Here is a 20714-nt window from a genome sequence, read left to right on the forward strand (position 1 = left end):
CTATTATTTTATACATTACTCAGCCTGTGGTATTTTGTTATGGCAACAGGAACACACTAAGACAGCTGTACTCTTCCCTGGGTGGCCAGGTGGCCAGGACCCAGGGGTCTCACACACAGGAGAGAAGGGAGCCTCCGTCCAGGCAGAACCCGGATCCTGCCAGCCTACAAGCCCCATTCTGGGCCATAACTTCTGTGACCTGCACTTGGTGTCTGAACCAGTGGCCAGTCTCATGGACATGTGCCCATCTACAGCTCTGTGACCTTAGTGTCCCTGGGTTTCCTTCAGCCTCTCTGGACACACTTCCCTATCTCCCTTGCCCTTGCCTCTTCTGCAGCCTGCCTCTTAAGAATTAGGTTCCAAGCCAAGCATCGTGGCTCACGCCTATAATCCCAGCACTTTGGGAGGCTGAGGCGGGCAAATCACCTGAGGTCAGGAGTTCAAGACCAGCCTGGCCAACATGGTGAAACCCCATCTCTACTAAAAATACAAAAATGGGGCTGGGCGCGGTGGCTCACGCCTGTAATCCCAGCAGCTACTTGGAAGGCTGAGGCAGGAGAATCGCTTGAATTTGGGAGGCAGATGTTTCAGTGAGCCGAGATCGTGCCACTGCACTCCAGCCTGGGTGATAGAGCAAGACTTTGTCTCAAAAAAAAGAAAAAAAAGATTAGGTTTTTCTGGGCCAGATGCAGTGGCTCATGCCTGTAATCCTAGCACTTTGGGAGGCTGAGGCGGGAGAATTGCTTGAGCCCAGGAGGTCAAGGCTGCAGTGATCTAGGATCACGCCACTGCACTCCAGTCTGGACAACAGAGTGAGACCCAGTCTCTAAAAAAGGAAAGAAAGAAAAAGCCGGGCACGGTGGCTCACGCCTGTAATTCCAGCACTTTTGGAGGCCGAGGCGGGCAAACCACTTGAGGTCGAGAGTTCGAGACCAGCCTCACCAACATAGAGAAACCCCCGTCTCTACTAAAAATACAAAATTAGCCGGGTGTGATGGTGCATGCCTGTAATCCCAGCTACTCAGGAGGCTGAGGCAGGTCGCTTGAACCCGGGAGACGGAGGTTGCAATGAGCCGAGATCGCGCCATTGCACTCCAGCCTGGGCATCGAGAGCAAAACTCCATCTCAAAAAAAAAAAAAAGAAAGAAAAATAAAAGAATTAGGTTAAGTCATGTCCCCTCTGGGCCTGGTATACATACCTTTGGCCACCTCTTCCCTCCCCTGGTTTGTGTCACACATGTGTCATGAAGGTTCCAGCCTGTGGCTTTAGGTCAGCCCTATCCAGACTTTAGGCCTGGGTTTATACCTGCCTCTGGGATAGCTAGCTGGCATGCCCCCGAGGGACCCCCACCGCAGAGACACAGCCACCCAACCTGCCATCTTTCTCACCTGCCCTGCCTTGGCGGCCAGTGGGGAACCCAGAAGTCCTGCCAGTCTCTGCCCTCTCCACAACTCCCCAGCCCCGCTCTGCCACTTCTGCTGACCCACCAATTACCCCTCTCTGACACCCAGGGGGTCTCCTACCGCCCCTCATCACATCCAGAACCTGCTGAAGGGATGAATTGCAAAATTACTATGCTAAGTGAAAGAGGCCAGGCAATAAAGAGCATTTACTATATGGTCCCATATAGAGAGGTGATGCAGACTCATCTACGGTGACAGGAAACGGGTCAGGGGCTGCAAAGAGCAGTGGAGAACTGGAGGGAAGGATTACCAAGGGCAGGAGGACTCTGGGTGGTGAGGGATATGCTCACCATCTGGGTTGTGGTGGTGGTTTTGTGGGCATTTATGTATGTCACCACTTACCAAATTGCTCAAAAACCACAATGGGCCGGGTGCGGTGGCTCGTGCCTGTAATCCCAACACTTTGCGAGGCCGAGGCAGGCGGATTACCTGAGGTCAGGAGTTTGAGACCCGCCTGGCCAACATGGTGAAACCCCATCTCTACTAAAAATACAAAAATTAGCCGGGCATGGTGGCAGGCACCTGTAATCCTAGCTACTTGGGAGGCTGAGGCACAAGAATCGCTTGAACCCAGGAGGCAGAGGTTGCAGGGAGCCGAGATCTTGCCACTGCACTCCAGCGTGATGACAGAGCGAGACTCCATCCCCCCCACCCCCCAAAAAAACAAAAAAACACAATGAAAGGAGTATGTCAGAAGGTCTCAGGAACTCCCAGTGACCAAAGCTGAAACAATTTGAGCAACAAAATAAGGTGGGATTGGATTATAACCCAAAGTACAAAATAAACATCCACGAGTCAGCCAGAAGACAAAATTACAAAACATTTATTTTATTTTTATTTTTTGAGACAGGGTCTTGCTCTGTCACCCAGGCTGCAGTGCAGTGGCCCAATCATAGCCCAATGCAGCCTCAACCTCTTGGGCTCAAGCAATCCTCCCACCTCAGCCTCCCAAGTAGCTGGGACTATGCCCGCCACCATGCCTGGCTAATTTTTTCTTTTAATTTTTTGTGGAGATATGGTCTCACTGTATTACCCAGGCTGGTCTTGAACTCCTGAGCTCAAGCAGCCCTCCCGCCTTGGCCTTCCAAAATGCTGGGATTACATGTGTGAGCCACCATGCCTGGCCAAAGTTAAAGATCTTAATTGGATTTTATTTGCTACTCTAAAATCAGATGATATCTCATTCTATAAAATTGAATGAGTGTTCCCATGACCTGGGCAGAGATTTTATAGACAGAAAAGGGCTGAAGAAAGAAGGGTCAGAGAACAAAGAGCAGATTGATCATTTCAAAGTTACTTTCCTTATAAAGGTTAAATAAAGCAAAAAGGACTTCCTTATCATGCTGGCTAAAACTGGCTTGTGTGGGGATCTGGTTTTTATCTGATCTGTCACTCTCCTGATTTCTGGGAAGGAGGGTCAGATAAACAATTTAGTTTTGGCTGGTGACCTGGAGCTGCAGCATCAGTGACTCCATTTTGGTTTGGTCTATTGGGCCTGGTGCAGGAGCTCAGTCCAAACCAATGGGCTCCTGTACATTTTATCGAACAAGTCCACACTTATATAGATAAATGATTGAATAAGTAAGTGGGGGACAAAAGACAAATCTGTGCAGAAGAATTCCAAATAATCTCGGGGCCGAGCGTGGTGGCTCAGGCCACTGCACTCTAGCCTGGGCAACGGAGCAAGACTCTGTCTCAAAAAAAAAAAAAAAAAAGGAAATACAAAAAATTAGCTGGGCGTGGTGGTGCACACCTGTAGTCCCAGCTACTCGGGAGGTTGAGGCAGGAGAATCACTTGAACCCGGGAGATGGAGGTTGCAGTGAGCCGAGATCGCAACACTGCATTCCAGCCTGGGAGACAGAGCAAGACTACATCTCAAATAAATAAATAGGCTGGGCACTGTGGCTCACGCCTGTAATCCCAACACTTTGGGAGGCTGAGGCAGACGGATCACCAGGTCAAGAGATGGAGACCATCCTGGCCAATATGGTGAAACCCCGTCTCTACTAAAAATACAAAAATTGGCCTGACGCGGTGGCTCACGCCTGTAATCCCAGCACTTTGGGAGGCCGAGGTGGGCGGATCACCTGAGGTCAGGAGTTCCAAACTGGCCTGGCCAACATGGTGAAGCCCCATCTCTACTAAAAATACAAAAATTAGCCAGGCGTGATGGTGGGCGCCTGTAATCCCAGCTACTCAGGAGGCTGAGGCAGGAGAATCACCTGAACCTGGGAGGCAGAGGTTGCAGTGAGTTGAGATCATGCCACTGCACTGCAGCCTGAGTGACAGAGTGAGACTTGGTCTTAAAAATAAATACCCAAGCGCGGTGGCTCGCACCTGTAATCCCAGCACTTTGGGAGGCCAAGTGCCAAGACCAGCTCAGCTGGGGAGACTCTAACCCAGCAGCACTAGAGGAATTAAAGACACACACACAGAAATATAGAGGTGTGAAGTGGGAAATCAGGGGTCTCACAGCCTTCAGAGCTGACAGCACCGAACAGAGATTTACCCACGTATTTATCAACAGCAAACCAGTCATTAGCAGTTTCTATAGATGTTAAATTAACTAAAAGTATCCCTTATTGGAAACGAAGGGATGGGCCGAATTAAAGGAATAGGTTGGGCTGGTTAACTGCAGCAGGAGCATGTGCTTAAGGCACAGATCGCTCATGCTATTGCTTGTGGCTTAAGAATGCCTTTAAGCGGTTTTCCACCCTGGGCGAGCCAGGTGTTCCTTGCCCTCATTCCCGTAAACCCACAACCTTCCAGCTTGGGCATTAGGGCCATTATGAACATGTTACAGTGCTGCAGAGATTTTGTTTATGGCCAGTTTTGGGGCCAGTTTATGGCCAGATTTTGGGGCACCTGCTCCCAACAGCTGAGGAGGGCAGATCACTTGAGGTTAGGAGTTTGAGACCAGCCTGGCCAACATTGTGAAACCTTATCTCTACTAAAAATACAAAAAATTAGCCAGGCTTGATGGTGGGTGCCTGTAACCCCAGCTACTCAGGAGGCTGAGGCAGGAGAATCGCTTGAACTCGGGAGGCGGAGGTTGCAGTGAGCCAAGATCGCACCACTGCACTCCAGCCTGGGCAATAAGAGCAAAACTCTGTCTCAAAAAAAAAACAAAATTAAAATAAATGAATAAATAGCTGGGCACAATGGCTCATGCCTGTAATTCTAGCACTTTGGGAGGCCAAGGTGGGCAGATCACAAGGTCAGGAGTTTGAGACCAGCCTGGCCAACATGGTGAAACCCCATCATACTAAAAACACAAAAATTAGCCGGGTGTGGTGGCAGGTGCCTGTAATCCTAGCTACTCAGAAGGCTGAGGCAGGAGAATTACTTGAACCTGGGAGGCAGAGGTTCCAGTGAGCTGAGATTGTGCCACTGCTCTCCAGCCTGGGCAACAGGGCAAGTCTCCATCTCAAAAAAGATTTTTAAAAGAATAAGTAAAAAAAAAATCAAAGAATTTCAAATAATTTCTGTAAATACTCAGCCCCCCAAGGAGGTGGAGCAAAACTCCCTACTTCTTAGGTGTGGGCTGTGTATAGAGACATCCTTCAAAGAGTAGAGTATGGTAAGGGGGAGAAGAGTGATTGTTTGGTGCACCTCAGTCAGGTGATCAAGGCCAACATCCACGGTGATAAGTCATGTTGATGTCAGCACCCTTGAATAGGATGTGATGCAAAGATGGCTTTTTTTTTTTTTTTTTTTTTTTTTTTTCTGAGACAAGAGTCTCGCTTTGTCGCCCGCCCAGGCTGGAATGCAGTGGCGCAATCTCGGCTCACTGCAACCTCTGCCTCCCGGGTTTGAGCGATTCTCCTGCCTCGGCCTCCTGAGTAGCCTGAGTAGCTAGGATTTCAGACACATGCCACCACGCCTGGCTAATTTTTGTATTTTTAGTAGAGATGGGGTTGCATCATGTTGGCCAGGCTGGTCTCGAACTCCTGACCTCAGGTGATCCACCCGCCTCTACCTCCCAAAGTGCTGGGATTACAGGTGTGAGCCACCACGCCCAGCTTGGCATTTTATTTTTTTATTTTTATTGCCCAGGCTGAAGTACAGTGGTGAGATCATGGCTCACTGCAGCCTCTACCTCTGGGGTTCAAGTGATTCTCCTGCCTCAGCCTCACGAGTAACTGGGACTACAGGTGCATACCACTATGTCCGGCTAATTTTTTTTTTTTTTTTAATTTTTTTTGTAGAGATGGGGTTTTGCCCTGTTTCTCAGGCTGGTCTCAAACTCCTGGCTTCAAGCAATACTCCTGCCTTGGCCTCCCAAAGTGCTGGGATTACAGATATGAGTCACGGCACTCAGCCTAGTGTTGTCATTATGGGAAGATTTCTTAACATCGAATTCAATTTCTGTTAACAGTCAGAGGATAACTCAGATTTTTTTTTCTTCTTGAATCTCTTTTGTAAGTTATAATTTTCTGGGAAATTTCCCATTTCCTTATTTATTGCATTCTTTCGTTATCTTTTTAATAGCTGTAGAACTCTATAGTTCTGCTCCCTTTTTATTTTTTTTCTTTCTTTTTTTTTTTTTTTTTTTTTTTTTTGAGATGGAGTCTGGCCCTGTCGCCCAGGCTGGAGTGCAGTGTCGCGATCTCAGCACACTGCAAGCTCCGCCTCCCAAGTTCACGCCCTTCTTCTGCCTCAGTCTCCCCAGTAGCTGGGACTACAGGCGCCCACGACCACACCCGACTGATTTTTTGTATTTTTAGTAGAGACTACAGATGCCTGCGACCCTGCCCGGCTGATTTTTTGTATTTTTAGTAGAGACAGGGTTTCACCGTGTTAGCCAGGATGGTCTCGATCTCCTGACCTCGTGATCCACCCACCTCGGCCTCCCAAAGTGCTGGGATTACAGGCGTGAGCCACGGCATCCGGCCTCCTTTTTTATTTCTACAGTTGTTTATTTGTGTCTTATATCTTTTTGTCATGAGAAATTTTTCCAAATTTCTATTCGATTAGTCTTTTCCAAGAGTCAACTTTTGGCTTCGATATTCCCATAAAATAGGAAGATCTTTCTCTCTTCTTGATTTCTTCTCCTGATTGTTTTCTTTCTTTCCTTCTTTTTAAACATAGTTTATTTTATTATTTTTTGAGACAGGGTCTTGCTGTGTCACCCAGGCTGGAGTGCAGTGGCACAATCTTGGCTCACAGCAACCTCTGCCTCCCGGGTTCAAGCGATTCTCTTGCCTCAGCCTCCTGAGTAGCTAGGATTACAGGTGCGCACCATGACACCCGGCCAATTTTTGTATTTTTAGTAGAGATGGGGTTTCACCATGTTGGCCACGCTGGTCTTGGAACTTCTGACCTCAGGTGATCCGCCTGCCTCAGCCTCCCAAAGTGTTGGGATTACAAGCGTGAGCCACCGTGCCCAGCCTCAGAGTCTGTTTCTTACTGGATCCTGTTGTCTGGTAGAAGGAGGTCTTCAAAGTTTCCAGACTCCTGTTCAGCCAGGATTGCTTTTGAATGGATCTTCCCCAAGGTTCGCTCAGGCCACAGGAAGACCAGACACCCCTGCCTGCCCTTGGGGAGTGGTAGACCTTGGGCAGCCTCCTCTCCACTGACCAGCAAGAGCAGATCCAGCCCATCCCTTGCCTTTAGACTTTTCTTGGCAATAGTTGGACCCCAGTCCACAAGCTCCAAGGCTGGCAGTCAGCTCCTCTTCCACTGTGGTTCTCTGAAATGGCCCTCTTTGGGCAGGAGGCAGAGAAGCGGCTCTCTCCGAGTGCCTGCTCCTAGTGAGGATAATTAGTTAGAAGGAGAGAGACTCAGGTCAGGAAGGAAGGACCTCTGAGGCCTTTGCATAGGAGGCAAGGCATTCTGGGTGGCTTGTAATGCTCACAGCACATTTAGTAGCGGGGTAAACATTGGGTGTGCACTTCGGTGCCTGTACATAAACCTGAGCTACACAGGAAGGGGATGAGGCAGGGTGGGGGGAGGCAGGAAGAGGAGGAGACAGGCTGGGCGTGGTGGCTCATGCCTATAATCCCAGCACTCTGGGAGGTGGAGGAAGGAGGATCACTTGAGGTCAGGAGTTGGAGACCAGCCTGGCCAACATGGTGCAATGCCCGTCTCTTCCAAAAACACAAAAATTAGCCGGGCGTGGTGGAACGCACCTGTAATCCTTGCTACTCAGGAAGGCTGAGGCACGAGAATTGCTTGAATCTGGGCGGAAGTTGCAGTGAGCTGAGATCACGCCGTTGCACTCCAGCCTGGGCGACACAGCTAGACTCAGTCTCAAAAAAAAAAAAAAAAGGAAGAGAAGGCGACAGTGGGAGAAGGGCCAGGCTCCCACCCCCCCAGCCTCAGCACCTGCCTGGGACACAGCTGAGCCCTGAAGCTCTCCTCACCCCTGGGCTGGGGGCTCTGAGCAGCCCAGCTGCAGCTCTCTACACAGGCGGGGCTACCCACAACCTGGGTCCCCTCCTGAAAGGAGTCCAAGTCCCTTTGTGAAGAGGTCTGTAGTGCAGGTGGCCCAGGACAAGAGGAATCTGGGGTGTGGGGAGAAGGGGTCTATGGGGTCAAGGAGACTATGCTGGCTGGAAAATGGCCACCCAAAATATATCCATGTAAATGAATAATGTAAATGTAACTTTATGTAGAAAAAAGGTTTCAAAGGCTGGGCGTGGTGGCTCATACCTGTAATCCCAGCACTTTGTTTGGGAGGCTGAGGTGGGCAGATCACTTGAGGCCAGGAGTTTGAGACCAGCCTGGCCAACATGGTGAAAGTGCGTCTCTACTAAAAATACAAAAATTAGCCAAGCATGGTGGCACACACCTGTAGTCCCAGCTACTGGGGAGGCTGAGGTGGGAGAATCGCTTGAACCAGGAAGCGGAGATTGCAGTGAGGTGAGATCACGCCATTGCAGCCTAGCTGACAGCGAGACTCCGTCTCAAAAAAAAAAAAAAAAAAAAGTATTTGCAAATGATTAAGGATCTTATTCTTTATTATTATGTTTTAAATTTCATAATGGTTAACATCCTAATGCCTGTTCTTTTCTTGGTGCACATTTTACAGTATCTAATGCCTGATTTTTAAGGTGAATGAATGAAGTATGTATATTACTCAAAGGCAAATGACACATAAGCTATTTTTTGTTGGTGGTGGTGGTGGTGTGGCCCAGATGTTTTTCCTTTCCTGAAGAGCCACAATGTTCTCATTCCTTTTGGATTTTGTTTGTTTGTTTGTTTGTTTGTTTGAGACAGGGTCTCGCTCTGTCGCTCAGGCTGGAGTGCAGTGGTGTGATAACAGCTCACTGCAACTTTGTGGTAATTTGCTGTAGTAATTTGATGATTTGGGAAATTCTCAGCTTCTCTAGATTGCAGAAGATGCTAACAATAGGAAATTCACTGTTAAGAAAGCGAACTCTTGAGAGAAAGCCAAGGGTGTGGCCTGTGGATGTGGGGAAGAGGTGGCCAAGCCAGGGGCCCCAGAGGTATGGGAAGGAAGGGACCTGAATCAAGGGAACCCAGCAGTGTGGGAGGAGGTATTTCAGGACAGGGGACCCAAGACTGTCAGGAGGAGGTGGGTGGGACCCAGCGGTGTGGGGAGGTGGCCCAGGACAGGGGGACCTCAGATTGTAGGCAGAACCTGGAGAACCACGAGACGCTTCAGTTGGGGCAGACCCAGGCTGAGCTCCCAGGGAGGGGCGCTTGGGACTGCAGTGACCTGGGAGAGGCCAGTGCCCACCCAAGGCCTGAGGGAGTCCGGGCCCAGGGAGAGGCACCCAGACCTGTGCCCTGCAGCCTTGGGCCTGCCCGTCTTGGCAACGCAGAGGGCTCCCCCTCCTGACAGGTGATTCTGAGAGTCACAGGAGGGGGCAGGGAGTGGTCCTCCCTCCGGCCCAAGGTCTGGGCCACCAAGCTTTGTACCCAGAAACTCACACTTCCCCCCTAGACCTCTGACCTGGGCCCTCTGAGAATCGGGCTGAGAAGGACAGTGGCCAGATGAAGGCCAAGGTCTCTGGGTGTTCTCGGCGTCTCCTGCTGCTCTGTCACTGACACTGCCCTCCCTGCCCCTCACCCCACTCTGCACTGGTCCAAGTTGTCCCCTCCTTTTGAAGGTGGACATGCTCTCCCTTTGGAGCCGGACCTGGTCCTCACTGCCTGTCACAGCCTTGTTCATGTCCCCCTCCCCCGGAAGGGGAGGCTCAGCCACGGGACCCACCCCCTCAGCTGAAATAAACACATGCTGCCAAGGAGGAGTGGGGGCCTGGTCTGCGATCTCCCTCCACCACTGGGATGAAGCGGACGGCATAAGAGGCTGCAGCCTGCTCCATCCTCAGCCCCCGCAGGGCACCAGAGGGGCCCCAGGCAGGAGGCTGTGCGTTGTGGTTCTGGAGCCAGGGATGTCTTCAAGGACATTTGGTCTCATTTGACCCTTCCGGAACCTATTACCCTGCCCCCTGGGCTGGGCACGCTCCTGGCCTGTCCTGGGCTCTCGGGAGAACCAGCTTTCAGGAGAGCCAGACTGGTCCTCTCACCCAGCCACCTCTGATGGTGCCAGCGGAGGCCCAGCCAAGGACCTGGAGAGCAGGGAGCATGGGAGCACGTGGGGTAACGCAGGGGTGGCCGCAGTGGAGATGCCCCTTTCCTGGGGTGCTGGGGGCTGCAGTCCAGGCAGGAGGGGTGCAGCGCTGGGAGGAGCATTGGTCTTGAGCAGCGCCAGAGCCATGTGGGACAGAGGCCTATGACAGAGGGACTGCGGCCCAGCTCCACGGGAGCCTGGTATCCACCGCTGCCTGCCGCTGCCTGTGTCCACCCTAGACCCTGCTCAGAGCCTTGACGTCCACTCCGCTGCCACCTATGATCATTGTGGGCCCTCTCGCCTGCATGGGAGTCCAGGCTGCGGAGTACAGGGCAGAGAACCCATCTAAGCGACATGCCTGGGCCAGGCACCTAGGGATGGAACCAGCAAGGGCCCTGGGCCTGGACCTCAAGCAGCAGTGCCTGCTTCCCTCTGTCTGGCGGACCCCAGGCATTCACCAGAGGGAGAAATTCAGTGGGTGTACTTGGGGGAGGGTTGGGAGGGGATTTTCACACGTGGGCAGGGTCCTTGTCAGGTAGAAGGGGCAGGAAGACCTCAAGGCCCCTTGGCGAGCCTTGGCGTGAGAGGGGATAGGGGTTGGAAAACTGTTTCTGGAAACAGGAGACTCAGCCCAAGGCCCTGGCAGGGCAAGCTCCTCACACTAAACAGGCCCTCCCATTCCTGGGTGTTTGAGAGTCGGGTGCCCAGCCTGGACCTGCCGTGACCAAGGAGGGCTAGTCTGCAGACACCAAGACTTCCTGCGTCTGTGACTGGGCCTCCTGGGGGCATCTTGACTGTAGACTCCTTCCAGATGTGGTACCTTGCTCCTAGAAGCCTAGCCAGTCACCTCCTGCCCAGCCTTCAAACACGTCAGAGGGTTAACCATTCATGGCCACGCTGAACACTACTCACAAGATCCGGAAACCAGAACGGGGGGTCAGACTGGATTCCTGAGATGCAAGGACCTCCAGGAAGCGTCTTGCTGCCTTCATGCATGGATGAGGCCTGGGCCTCTCCGTGGGAGGACAGGCTGCTGCAGTCTTCAGGGAGCACCCACTCTTGGGCATGGAGAGTGGGGACGGCTGCCTGCCAGAGACTGCGGGGGATCGGGAGCAGCCGGAGTACTTCTGGCCTCTGGCCACAGAAAACCCAGGCAGGGACCTGTCTTTAAGCTCCTGCTGTTGCTAAGCCAACCTGCACAGCAGGACTTGGGAGCCCGGCCCAGCTCCTCTCAGGAGGGGCTTGGCCCCAGTGCTTCTGCGTGGCTCGTTGAGGGCTCACTAGAGGCACCTGCCGCTCTTTGAGAGAAAGCAGGACCAGTCCAGAGGCCACGGTGGAAACTATAGGAGGGGCCGAGGGGAGGTGGGTGGGTGTCTGGCATGCCATGCATAGTGCCACACGTGTCGTGGAGATTGTCCCAAGAGCCCCGGGGCCCAGGGACTCCCCCAAGCGCTGAGCAGTGTGACCCCTTGTGTACCCTCATTGGCCAGGGCCCAATGAATGGGGCCCAATGAATGGGGCCCAGTGGGAAGGAGGTGGGTGAGGAATGGGGCCCCAGTGTCCTGTCAAACCTGGAGCCCTTGGAGTCGGTCAAGTCTGAATGGGGGGTCTACACCACGGTCCTTACCCAACCTTCCTAGTGCTGAGTCCTGAAGCTTGTGTGGTGGGTGTGTGTAGAGATGATCCCCTCCCTGCAGCCCTGCTGGACTCTGAAGAGAGCCAAGGCCAGTGGGTAGGAGACAGGCCTGGAGCTGGTACAGAGAGAGGAATGAGCCCTGCATGGGTGTGATCAGAAACTCAGCCTTGTGTAGGGACACCCTGGGGCCCGGTGCTGTCCGTGCACGACCTCACAGAAGCATAGAGCCACTCTCTCTACGGAGGAGCGCCTGATTTGGGTGGGAGCTAGGCAGAGATCTGCATGCATGTGTAGGAGCCAGGCTTCAAGCCGGCCGGGGGGACCCCCGAGCGGGGCCATCTCCCCTTCTGCACCTGGCTCTGGTGTCTTCCTGCTGTGGACCCAGTGCCCTGCTCACCCACCACATTCATACCCTGGAGTCCTGGGTCCTCAGAGATCCATGACACTGCCCCACCCCCAACTTCAAATTCTCTGGGGCTCCACCCGCTGGTCTCAGCTACATGAAGCAGTCACCGTAGACTAGAGGGTACTTTTTAGAGTCAGGTCACTCTGTCGTCCAGGCTGGAGTGCAGTGGCACAATCATAGCTCACTGTAGCCTCGGCCTCCTGGGCCCAAGTGATCCTCCCACCTCAGCCTCCCCGAGGATACGTGGTTTTTTGTTTTCTTATTTTTATTTTTTAGACAGGGTCTCACTCTGTCGCCCAGGCTGTAGTGCAGTGGTGCGATCTTGGCTCACTGCAGCCTCCATCCCCCAGGTTCAAGCAATTCTTCTGCCTCAGCTTCCCGAGTAGCTGGGATTACAGGCATGCCCCACCATGCCCAACTAATTTTTGTATTTTTACTAGAGACAGGGTTTCACCATGTTGGTTGGTCAGGCTGGTCTTGAACACCTGACCTCAGGTTATCCACCTGCCTCAGTCTCCCAAAGTGCTGGGGTTACAGGTGTGAGCCACTGCGCCCAGCTGAGGATACTTTTTTTTTTTTTTTTAGACAGAATCTCGCTCTGTTCCAGGCTAAAGTGCAAAGGCGTGATCTCGGCTCACTGCAACCTCCACCTCCCAGGTTCAAGCTATTCTCCTGCCTCAGCCTCCTGAGTAGCTGGAATTACAGGCGCCTGCCACCATGCTCTGCTAATTTTTGTATTTTTAGTAGAGACGGGGTTTCACCATGTTGGCCAGACTGGTCTCGTGATCCACCCGCCTCAGCCTCCCAAAGTGCTGGGATTACAGGCGTGAGCCACCGCACCCGGCCTGGCCGAGGGTACTTTTTAAGGTCAAAGACAGTAGCAGAGGTGGAGTTCCTGGGAACAGGGTCTTGAGGGGAAGAGGGGGTTCGGAGGGAGGGAGTAGCCACTGGCTACCTCTAGAGAGGGAAGGCTTTGGTGCATCATTGTTCCCCTGCAGTTTTGCTCATCTTTGCTTCCTGCCCTTTCATCACCCAATCGGGCAGGCAGGACAGGGCCTGAGGGGGCAGGGATCCAGTGGGGGCCTCTCTAGACTAACCCCAGCTCAGGACTCCCAGAGCCCCTTCCCTGAGGCCCTGCTGCCCCCGAGCCCAGACTGGGGATCCCAAGCAGCACGTAGGCAGAGCCAGTGAGGTCCCCGTTAGTCCCATCGAAAGCTCTAAAACCAGCGAACCCTCAGTCCAGCCTCAGGTCAGGCATCCAGGACAGCCTCAGCCCTCATGGGTGAGCCACCTCTGTGGACACTGCACAGGGCCTACGATCCATCACTGCCTCCCAAGGATGCCAGCCAGGCCCCTGTTGAGATAACTGCTTCCCTGCTGGACAAGGCTGGGACCAGTCATCTTGGTGACAGTTCCAGAACCCCTGGCCTGGGCTGCTGGGTTCAATGGAAAAAGGCTGTGACTAGAGTCAGGGGGATGGTCTCAGTGACCGCAAGGATAAGGCCAGATCCTTGCACTCTCAGTGACCCAAAGCAACACGTATCCAGAGCAGCAGTGTGGCGCCTTCACGCACCCACACATCAGCCCAACTCACCCAGGACAGGGACTGTAGCCTCAGCACTCAACCCATGTGCCCTGCGTGGGGTCTCTTCCCACTGCACTCACAGGAGAGGAAGGGTCCTTCAGGGGTCCACTGGGGTCCCCTCCTGCAAATGGGGCAAGGAGAGGGGCAAGGAGCTGTCTCAAGGCCTCTGGAGCACACGCAGATCCTGGCCTGGGGCTCCTGGGAGGGCCATGATTCTGGGCTCCATGAGTTCAGAGCAGACGCCTTGTTTTTCCTTGTCCACTATCGGCCACCCCACCCTTCCTGGCCCTTAAAAGAACCAGGAAACAGCACATGATCTGTTGGAAGGAGGCATTCATTCTTTCCTTTCTGTGGGCATGGGGAGGGGACCACGGGGGCACATGCCCCACCCTGGAATCCAGCTGAGCAGGGGGGTCAGAGGTGACAGCTCTTCCGGCTCACAGGCCACCGGCCCACATACCGGGCAATCAGAAGAAGGGAACGGCACAAGGAGGGCACAGAGGGAGTCATTGTCCCTGCCAGAGGTGCAGCACTCCGGGAATGTCCCTCACTCTCCCCGTCCCTCTGTCTTGCCCAATCCTGACCAGGTGCAGAAATCTTGCCAAGTGTTTCCGCAGGAGTTGCTGGCAATTGCCTCACTTTCCTGGTCTTGGCAAAGAATGAATCAACCCACCCTAGATCCCATAAATAGAGCCACCCAGGCGAGCCTCTCACTCGCCACCTCCTCTTCCACCCCTGCCAGGCCCAGCAGCCACCACAGTGCCTGCTTCCTCGGCCCTGAAATCATGCCCCTAGGTCTCCTGTGGCTGGGCCTAGCCCTGTTGGGGGCTCTGCATGCCCAGGCCCAGGACTCCACCTCAGACCTGATCCCGGCCCCGCCTCTGAGCAAGGTCCCTCTGCAGCAGAACTTCCAGGACAACCAGGTAAGGGGCCAAGAGGGGCACCTGCAGGCAGGGCCTGGGGAAGAGTGGGAGCAGAGGGGAGGAGAGGTGAAGAGACTCAGGAAGAGCGTTGGGCAGGACTCTAGGAGTCCAGGGTCCAGGTTTCAGCTCACTCTGTGCCACCAGGGTCCCCTGATGGAAACCATGCCCCTTCCCCCCATTCCACCCCATCTCAGCCTGAACAGACTCCCCCAGGTCCACATCCCCTCTCCCATAACCCCCATTGTCCGAGGAAGGTAGGAACACTTTTAGTCCCCCTGCACAGATGAGGAAACTGAGGCTCAGGAAGGCCCACCAGCCATGTGCCTCCTCCAGTGAGGAGGTCACCCTCCTCCCTGCCAGACTCAGAACTGCCTCTTCCCCCAGGCCTCCCTTCTAGACTGATGGCCTCCTGCTCCTGCCCCTTCACCAGTGCAGGCCCAGCCTGGGCCCTGCTGCCCAGCTAGAGGTGCTGCCCAGAGGTGCCACAGGGATAGAGCTGGAGGGGTGGCTCCTAGGGCCATTCCTGGGCTGTGCCTCTCATCAGTCCCCTGCAGTTCCAGGGGAAGTGGTATGTGGTAGGCCTGGCAGGGAATGCAATTCGCAGAGAAGACAAAGACTCGCAAAAGATGTATGCCACCATCTATGAGCTGAAAGAAGACAAGAGCTACAACGTCACCTCCGTCCTGTTCAGGTGAGGGCCGACATCTCCTGGGGGTGTGAGAGTCAGACTGATGTCACAGACAAGGGATGGCCAAAGCTGAGGGATCCTGTCATTCACCTCACTGTTCTGCCCAGAATTCATCTGTGTTCATCCTTCCTCTGTTCCTTAGAGCAACGTTTATAGCGCATTTGCATGCAGACACACAGACAGTGGTGGGGATGGACACGCACAGTCGTTAGAAAACAAGACGGAGAGAGGAGGGGTGCCTGGGAGCGGGAGGAGGGGACACTGGATCCAGCCTGGAACCCCACCCAGTGCCTTCATGGAAGTGGCCTTAAAAGAGCCAACCTGCTTCAAAAGGAAGTGTGGGGTGTTCCTGGCAGGGGCTGGAGTCAGAGAGAGCCCCCCTTCAGGAAGGAGCAAGCCATCGCAGGGTCACCCTGAGCAGAGCTGCTGAGCAGCCTGGAGGGGCAGGCGCCGGCCACGCTAGCACCTAGCACAGTCCTCAGGCCCCGCCCCAGCGGATCTGCTTCGGAGTGGCTTAGAGCAGGGCCCCCAGGCTGTAGGGTGGGGAGACTTGGTGGGGTGCAGCCTGGGAGGTCGGGAGACCAGCGAAAGCAAAGCGGGGCCGTCACAGTGTGAGAGAACAGGCGCAGGGTGAAGGGGCAGGGAGCCAGGGATCAGCCGCCCCCAGTGGGTTTCTGACTCTGGCGGCTGAGTGGATTGGGATTGGGGCATTTGTGGAGCAAGGAGCAGAATACAGACAGGTTGGGGAGCTCAGCCCTGGGGTGTCAGGGGATGGGAAGTGGGAGGACTCAAGGATGAGGTCAGGTTTGACCCGAGAGCTAGAGGAACGGTTGGCATGGAGCAGACTAGAAGTACTGAGGTGGATCCCCGGGAGAGGGTATAGGAAGGGAAGCAGCAAGCTGAGCGCAGGGGAGAAATGCGGGGTTGCTGTGTGTGTGGGGGGTGAAAGCCACCCAGGGAGGCAGCCAAAGGAAAGAAGGACATGGGGTGCTGGAGGGTCTGAGCGGGGTCCAGGCGCCCCAGGCAGCAGACCAGGAGGGACAGCCTGGGGTCAGCTCAGGGAGAAGGCCCAGGCCCATCTCGGCTGGGTGGGGTAGGGCCCCTCCAGGTAGTGGGGCATGAGCCGTCACGGGTTGGGCTGGACTGAGAGCATCAGAACCTTGCTGCTGCCCTGGCCCCACCTTGTCCAGCACAGGAGGCCCAAGCCTGGGTTGTCTCCCCTCTCACCCACCCATCTCTCCCTCCCAAGGAAAAAGAAGTGTGACTACTGGATCAGGACTTTTGTTCCAGGTTCCCAGCCTGGCGAGTTCACGCTGGGCAACACTAAGGGTGAGTCCTGAGTGAGGTGGGGCACTGAGTTGGGGCTCCGGGGGGCTGGGTAGGGGCACAGACCTTCCTGCCCCTCCACACAGATGTGTTGTATGGGGAGAAGCCCATGCTGATGGGCTGGGGAGGGAAGGGACAGCTCCCTCCTCCCATCCAGCGCAGGGCTGACCCCTCACGGTCCACGCCTGCAGGTTACCCTGGATTAACGAGTTACCTCGTCCGAGTGGTGAGCACCAACTACAACCAGTATGCCATGGTGTTCTTCAAGAAAGTTTCTCAAAACAGGGAGTACTTCAAGATCACCCTCTACGGTGGGTCCTCTCCCATCCCCTCAGAGACTGGCTCCTGATCACACCTAGTGGGAGGGGAGGCCAGTCCCCCATGAGGAAGGGATCTGAGGCCTCATCTACTCATTCAACGATATTTATGTGGCGTCTGCCGGCCACTCGCTGGCCATCTTGGTTACAGGGAGAACCAAGGAGCTGACTTCGGAACTAAAGGAGAACTTCATCCGCTTCTCCAAATCTCTGGGCCTCCCTGAAAACCACATCGTCTTCCCTGCCCCAATCGGTAATGGCCAGTCTGGATGAGGGGACGGGGACATGGGGACTGTTCAGGCGGGATGCGTCCCTACCAGGGATCAGGGAGAGGAGGGACTCCATCCTCAGCTTCAGTCACTGGAGCAGTGGACGGTCCAGGAGCTCCTTGGAAGCCACTCTGGGCCCAGGAAGACTGTGCCCCACCCCAAGGTCTATGGGACTCCCAGGGACCCGGGCCGCAAGTGCTCTTTCCTGGCAGTTTAGCCGGGGTCTGCCCAGACAAGGATTTCAGGCCCAGGCCCAAGTATCCATTTCTCAGTCTCACTGGCCTGACACCTCCGGCCACCCTCCCAGGCCCCCTTGTTCTGGCCCATCTCCCCCAACCCTCACAGGCCTCGTCACCCTAGGTTTTGCTGTCCTGGCTGTCCTCTCTCCCCTGGGGACTTGCTCACCACTGACTTGGGATCTGTCCTTGACTCCAGGGAGCCTGGCTTGGGCAGGAGGCTCCAGCCAGGCCATTCAGAGAGCCACTGGCCTCCCCCAGGCTGAGAGGCTGCCTGGACTGGTAAACAGGCAGGAGACCTGGGTGCCCGAGGAGCCTGGGAGCCCAGACTCACTCAGGGCAGCCCCTCCCCAGGCCTTTCTCCCACATCCCCTGCCCCGCCATGCGCCCCTCTGCTGCCTCATCTCTGAAAGGAACCCCCACATCTTCTGCAGCTGGGCCAGGTGGGGCAGGGGCTGCCCAGGGGCAGTGCATAGGACCTGGCAGTCAGGGATCACGCACACACACTCATACACGCACACACACACACAGCTGCCTGTTCTGACGGACTTTCTCCCCAACAGACCAGTGTATCGACGGCTGAGTGCACAGTGAGTATGACTGGGCGGCTGTGAGGGGGCTTGTGGGAGGCCAGGGTGCAGCGGGCTGGGGGTCTTGGGCCTGCCTTTGCTCTTCCCCCTGCCCCCCAGCACTGCTGCTGTCTTTATTCTGCTGTCCCCATCTCGGGTGCCTCCCATTTCCCCGCCCATCACCCTCATATCCACCTCTGTCCAGGGTGCCACCAGCTGCCGCACCAGCCCGGACACCATTGAAGGAGCTGGGAGACCCTCCCCACAGTGCTACCCACCCAGCTGCTCCCCAGGCCACCCCGCTGATGGAGCCCCACCTTGTCTGCTAAATAAACATGAACCCCCAGACCTCTGAGTCTACACTGTTTGACCCCTGGGCCTTCGAGGAAGGGGAGGGGCGGGGGGGTTCCCACTGGCATCACTCTCAGGGTCTGCACCGCCAGGATGGAGCCCAGCGAACTCAGGCTGGGTGTTAGGGCTGCAGAGTGAAGACACAAGCCCCCGGTCATCACCAGCAGCTTTGTGGCTGACTGCCCTGATTCCTTCCCACGTGGTGTAACACCGTACTCCCTCCTGCTGTGACATGGAGCCCAGCCCCAGAGCAGCGGTAGTTCTCACATTCCCCTGCCTAGGAGGGTGCCCAGTCCATCGCAGACACGGTGGGTCACACCCCATCAGAGTGCGACAGGGGCATGCACAGCTGGAGGCCGTTCCAGCAGAGGGTCGGCTCGGCGGGGGAGGTCCCATGCCCCTCTGCCAGCCCACTGTGGGCCCCGTGGGTGAGGGGCCATGTCCATGCTAACCCCGTTTCAGAGCATGCTGCCCCTTACCCCACACCTCCCCGCCTGATGACATCCAGGCCACCTTGGGGGTGCATTCTGAAGCCAGGGGCAGGGCCAGGGGGAAGTGAGGAGGGGCTGTGCTGCCAAGAATCCAGTTCCCCAGGACTCAGAGGGCTCCAGGCCTGCACTCATCACTTGGCTGCCTGTGTCAGGCCTGACAAGCCCCTGGTCCCCCACTGGCCACAGAGGCAACCTCTCCAGGTCCGCGTCATGCACAGGCACTCCCTCCCCAGCCCCTTCTCCCCATACAAGGTCAGAGGCCAGAGTGGGTGGGGTTCTGAGGAAACCCCATGGACAGACACACCACCTCGTTCACCCTTGGCTGGGCTAAGGAGAGATGCTGGCATTGTGAACCAGCCCCAGCCTCGGACCCCAAGGAGCAGGACAGGCCTGAGACCCAGGCCCACCAAATGCTGCCAAAGCCTTGGAAGTCTGGTCCAGACTCCTGGAAGAGTCCAGCTCGGTGCAGCCCGGGCTTAGAGAGAGGGATGGGACTGTTCCCAAGCCCAGAGAGTCTCTAGGCTGAGAAAGGCACCCAGGGACTGCTAGCTGGCCAAGGGGGTGGAAAGTGCACCCAGCATGCCTGGCCCTTGGGCTCCAAGTGGGGCAGCAGATCCAGTTTCCTAGCTTGGCCCAAGCAAGGCAGCTTCCTGTCACCCCCTGGGCCTGCTGAGCCTTTGAGGATCAAACCCTTAGGGCCTTGAAGGGCTTTGTGTTTCCTTCCAGGTCACCATAGGTTTGAGTTTCCTATTGCCACTATTGAAAGAGGCAGGATGGCCAGGCGCAGTGGCTCACGCCTGTAATCCCAGCACTTTGGGAAGCTGAGGCGGGCGGATCACCAGGTCAGCATATCGAGACCAGCCTGGCCAACATGGTGAAACCCCGTCTCTACTAAAAATACAAAAAAAATTGCTGAGCATCGCAGCGTGTGCCTGTAGTCCCAGCTGCTCAGGAGGCTGAGGCAGGAGAATCGCTTGAACCCTGGAGGCAGAGGTTGCAGAGAGCTGAGATTGCACCACTGCACTCCAGCCTGGGCAACAGAGCGAGCGAGACTCCGTCTCAAAAAAAAAAAAAAAAAAGTGGCAGGAGGCAGACAAATATCTTGGCAGATAGGGGCGAGCCCCCAGTGAAACCCCACCTCCAAGCCAAAGACAGTTTAAAGCCTGAAAGCCACGCGACAACTCAAATCCACGGACCAGATTAAGACCCTGTCATCCATTTGGCACACTTTCCTCTGATTAATCCCCACCCTTCACCTATTTTACATATACCTCCCCATCCCTAATTGTTTTTTTTGTTTTTTTTTTTTGTTTTTTTTTGACATGGAGTCTTGCACTGTCACCCGGGCTGGAGTGAAGTAGCATTATCTTGGCTCACTGCAACCTCTACTTCCCAGGTTCAAGAGATTCTCCTGCCTCAGCCTCCCAAGCAGCTGGGATTACAGGTGCCCATCACCATGCCCAGCTAAATTTTTTGTATTTTTAGTAGAGACGGGGTTTCACCATGTTGGCCAGGCTGGTCTCGAACTCCTGACCTCGTGATTTGCCTGCCTCGTCCTCTTAAAGTGCCTAATTGATTTTTTACACTGTCATGCTCACCTTTGAGTGGTGCCTTTGTTTTAGCTTTTTTCTGCATACTCACAAGCCAATCAGCATGCACTCCCCATTCTGAGTCCAGAAAAGCCCTAGACCCAGCCCCACTGAGGGAGAGACTGCCCAACTTGGGGTGCGGGACCACCCTCACATCCCCTCTTTGCTGAGAGCTGTTCCATCACTCAACAAAATTATTCTCTGTCCTCCTCACCCTTTGATTGTCAGCGTATCCTCATTCTTCCTGGACTCCGGACAATAGCTTGGGACCCACCAAGTGAGGGTACAAAGAAAGCTGTAACAGTGCTAGGGTTGAGCCAG

The 20714-nt window shown here is 55.0% G+C and overlaps 1 protein-coding gene across 1 annotated transcript; it reads left to right on the plus strand.

Moving 5' to 3' along the window:
- Positions 1–14108: 14108 nt before the first annotated feature.
- LCN2 (lipocalin 2) lies at positions 14109–18310 on the plus strand. The gene is made up of 7 exons (XM_002820252.6): positions 14109–14557; positions 15112–15248; positions 16495–16574; positions 16763–16882; positions 17040–17141; positions 17957–17983; positions 18168–18310. Exons 1-6 carry the CDS (start codon positions 14294–14296, stop codon positions 17974–17976), a joined length of 723 nt encoding a protein of 240 aa, XP_002820298.2. The 5' UTR covers positions 14109–14293; the 3' UTR covers positions 17977–17983; positions 18168–18310.
- The last annotated feature ends 2404 nt before the right edge of the window (positions 18311–20714 follow it).

Source organism: Pongo abelii, chromosome 13 (genome assembly GCF_028885655.2).
Source record: "Pongo abelii isolate AG06213 chromosome 13, NHGRI_mPonAbe1-v2.0_pri, whole genome shotgun sequence".
Taxonomy (NCBI): Eukaryota; Metazoa; Chordata; class Mammalia; order Primates; family Hominidae; genus Pongo; species Pongo abelii.

Excerpts from the sequence above, each read along its gene's own strand:
- LCN2 (XM_002820252.6), top strand. The coding sequence starts at position 14,294 with ATGAATCAACCCACCCTAGATCCCATAAATAGAGCCACCCAGGCGAGC. Across the intron at positions 15,249-16,494 it reads GTCACCTCCGTCCTGTTCAG|GAAAAAGAAGTGTGACTACT; the intron begins GTGAGGGCCGAC and ends CTCCCTCCCAAG. Across the intron at positions 16,575-16,762 it reads CACGCTGGGCAACACTAAGG|GTTACCCTGGATTAACGAGT; the intron begins GTGAGTCCTGAG and ends CCACGCCTGCAG.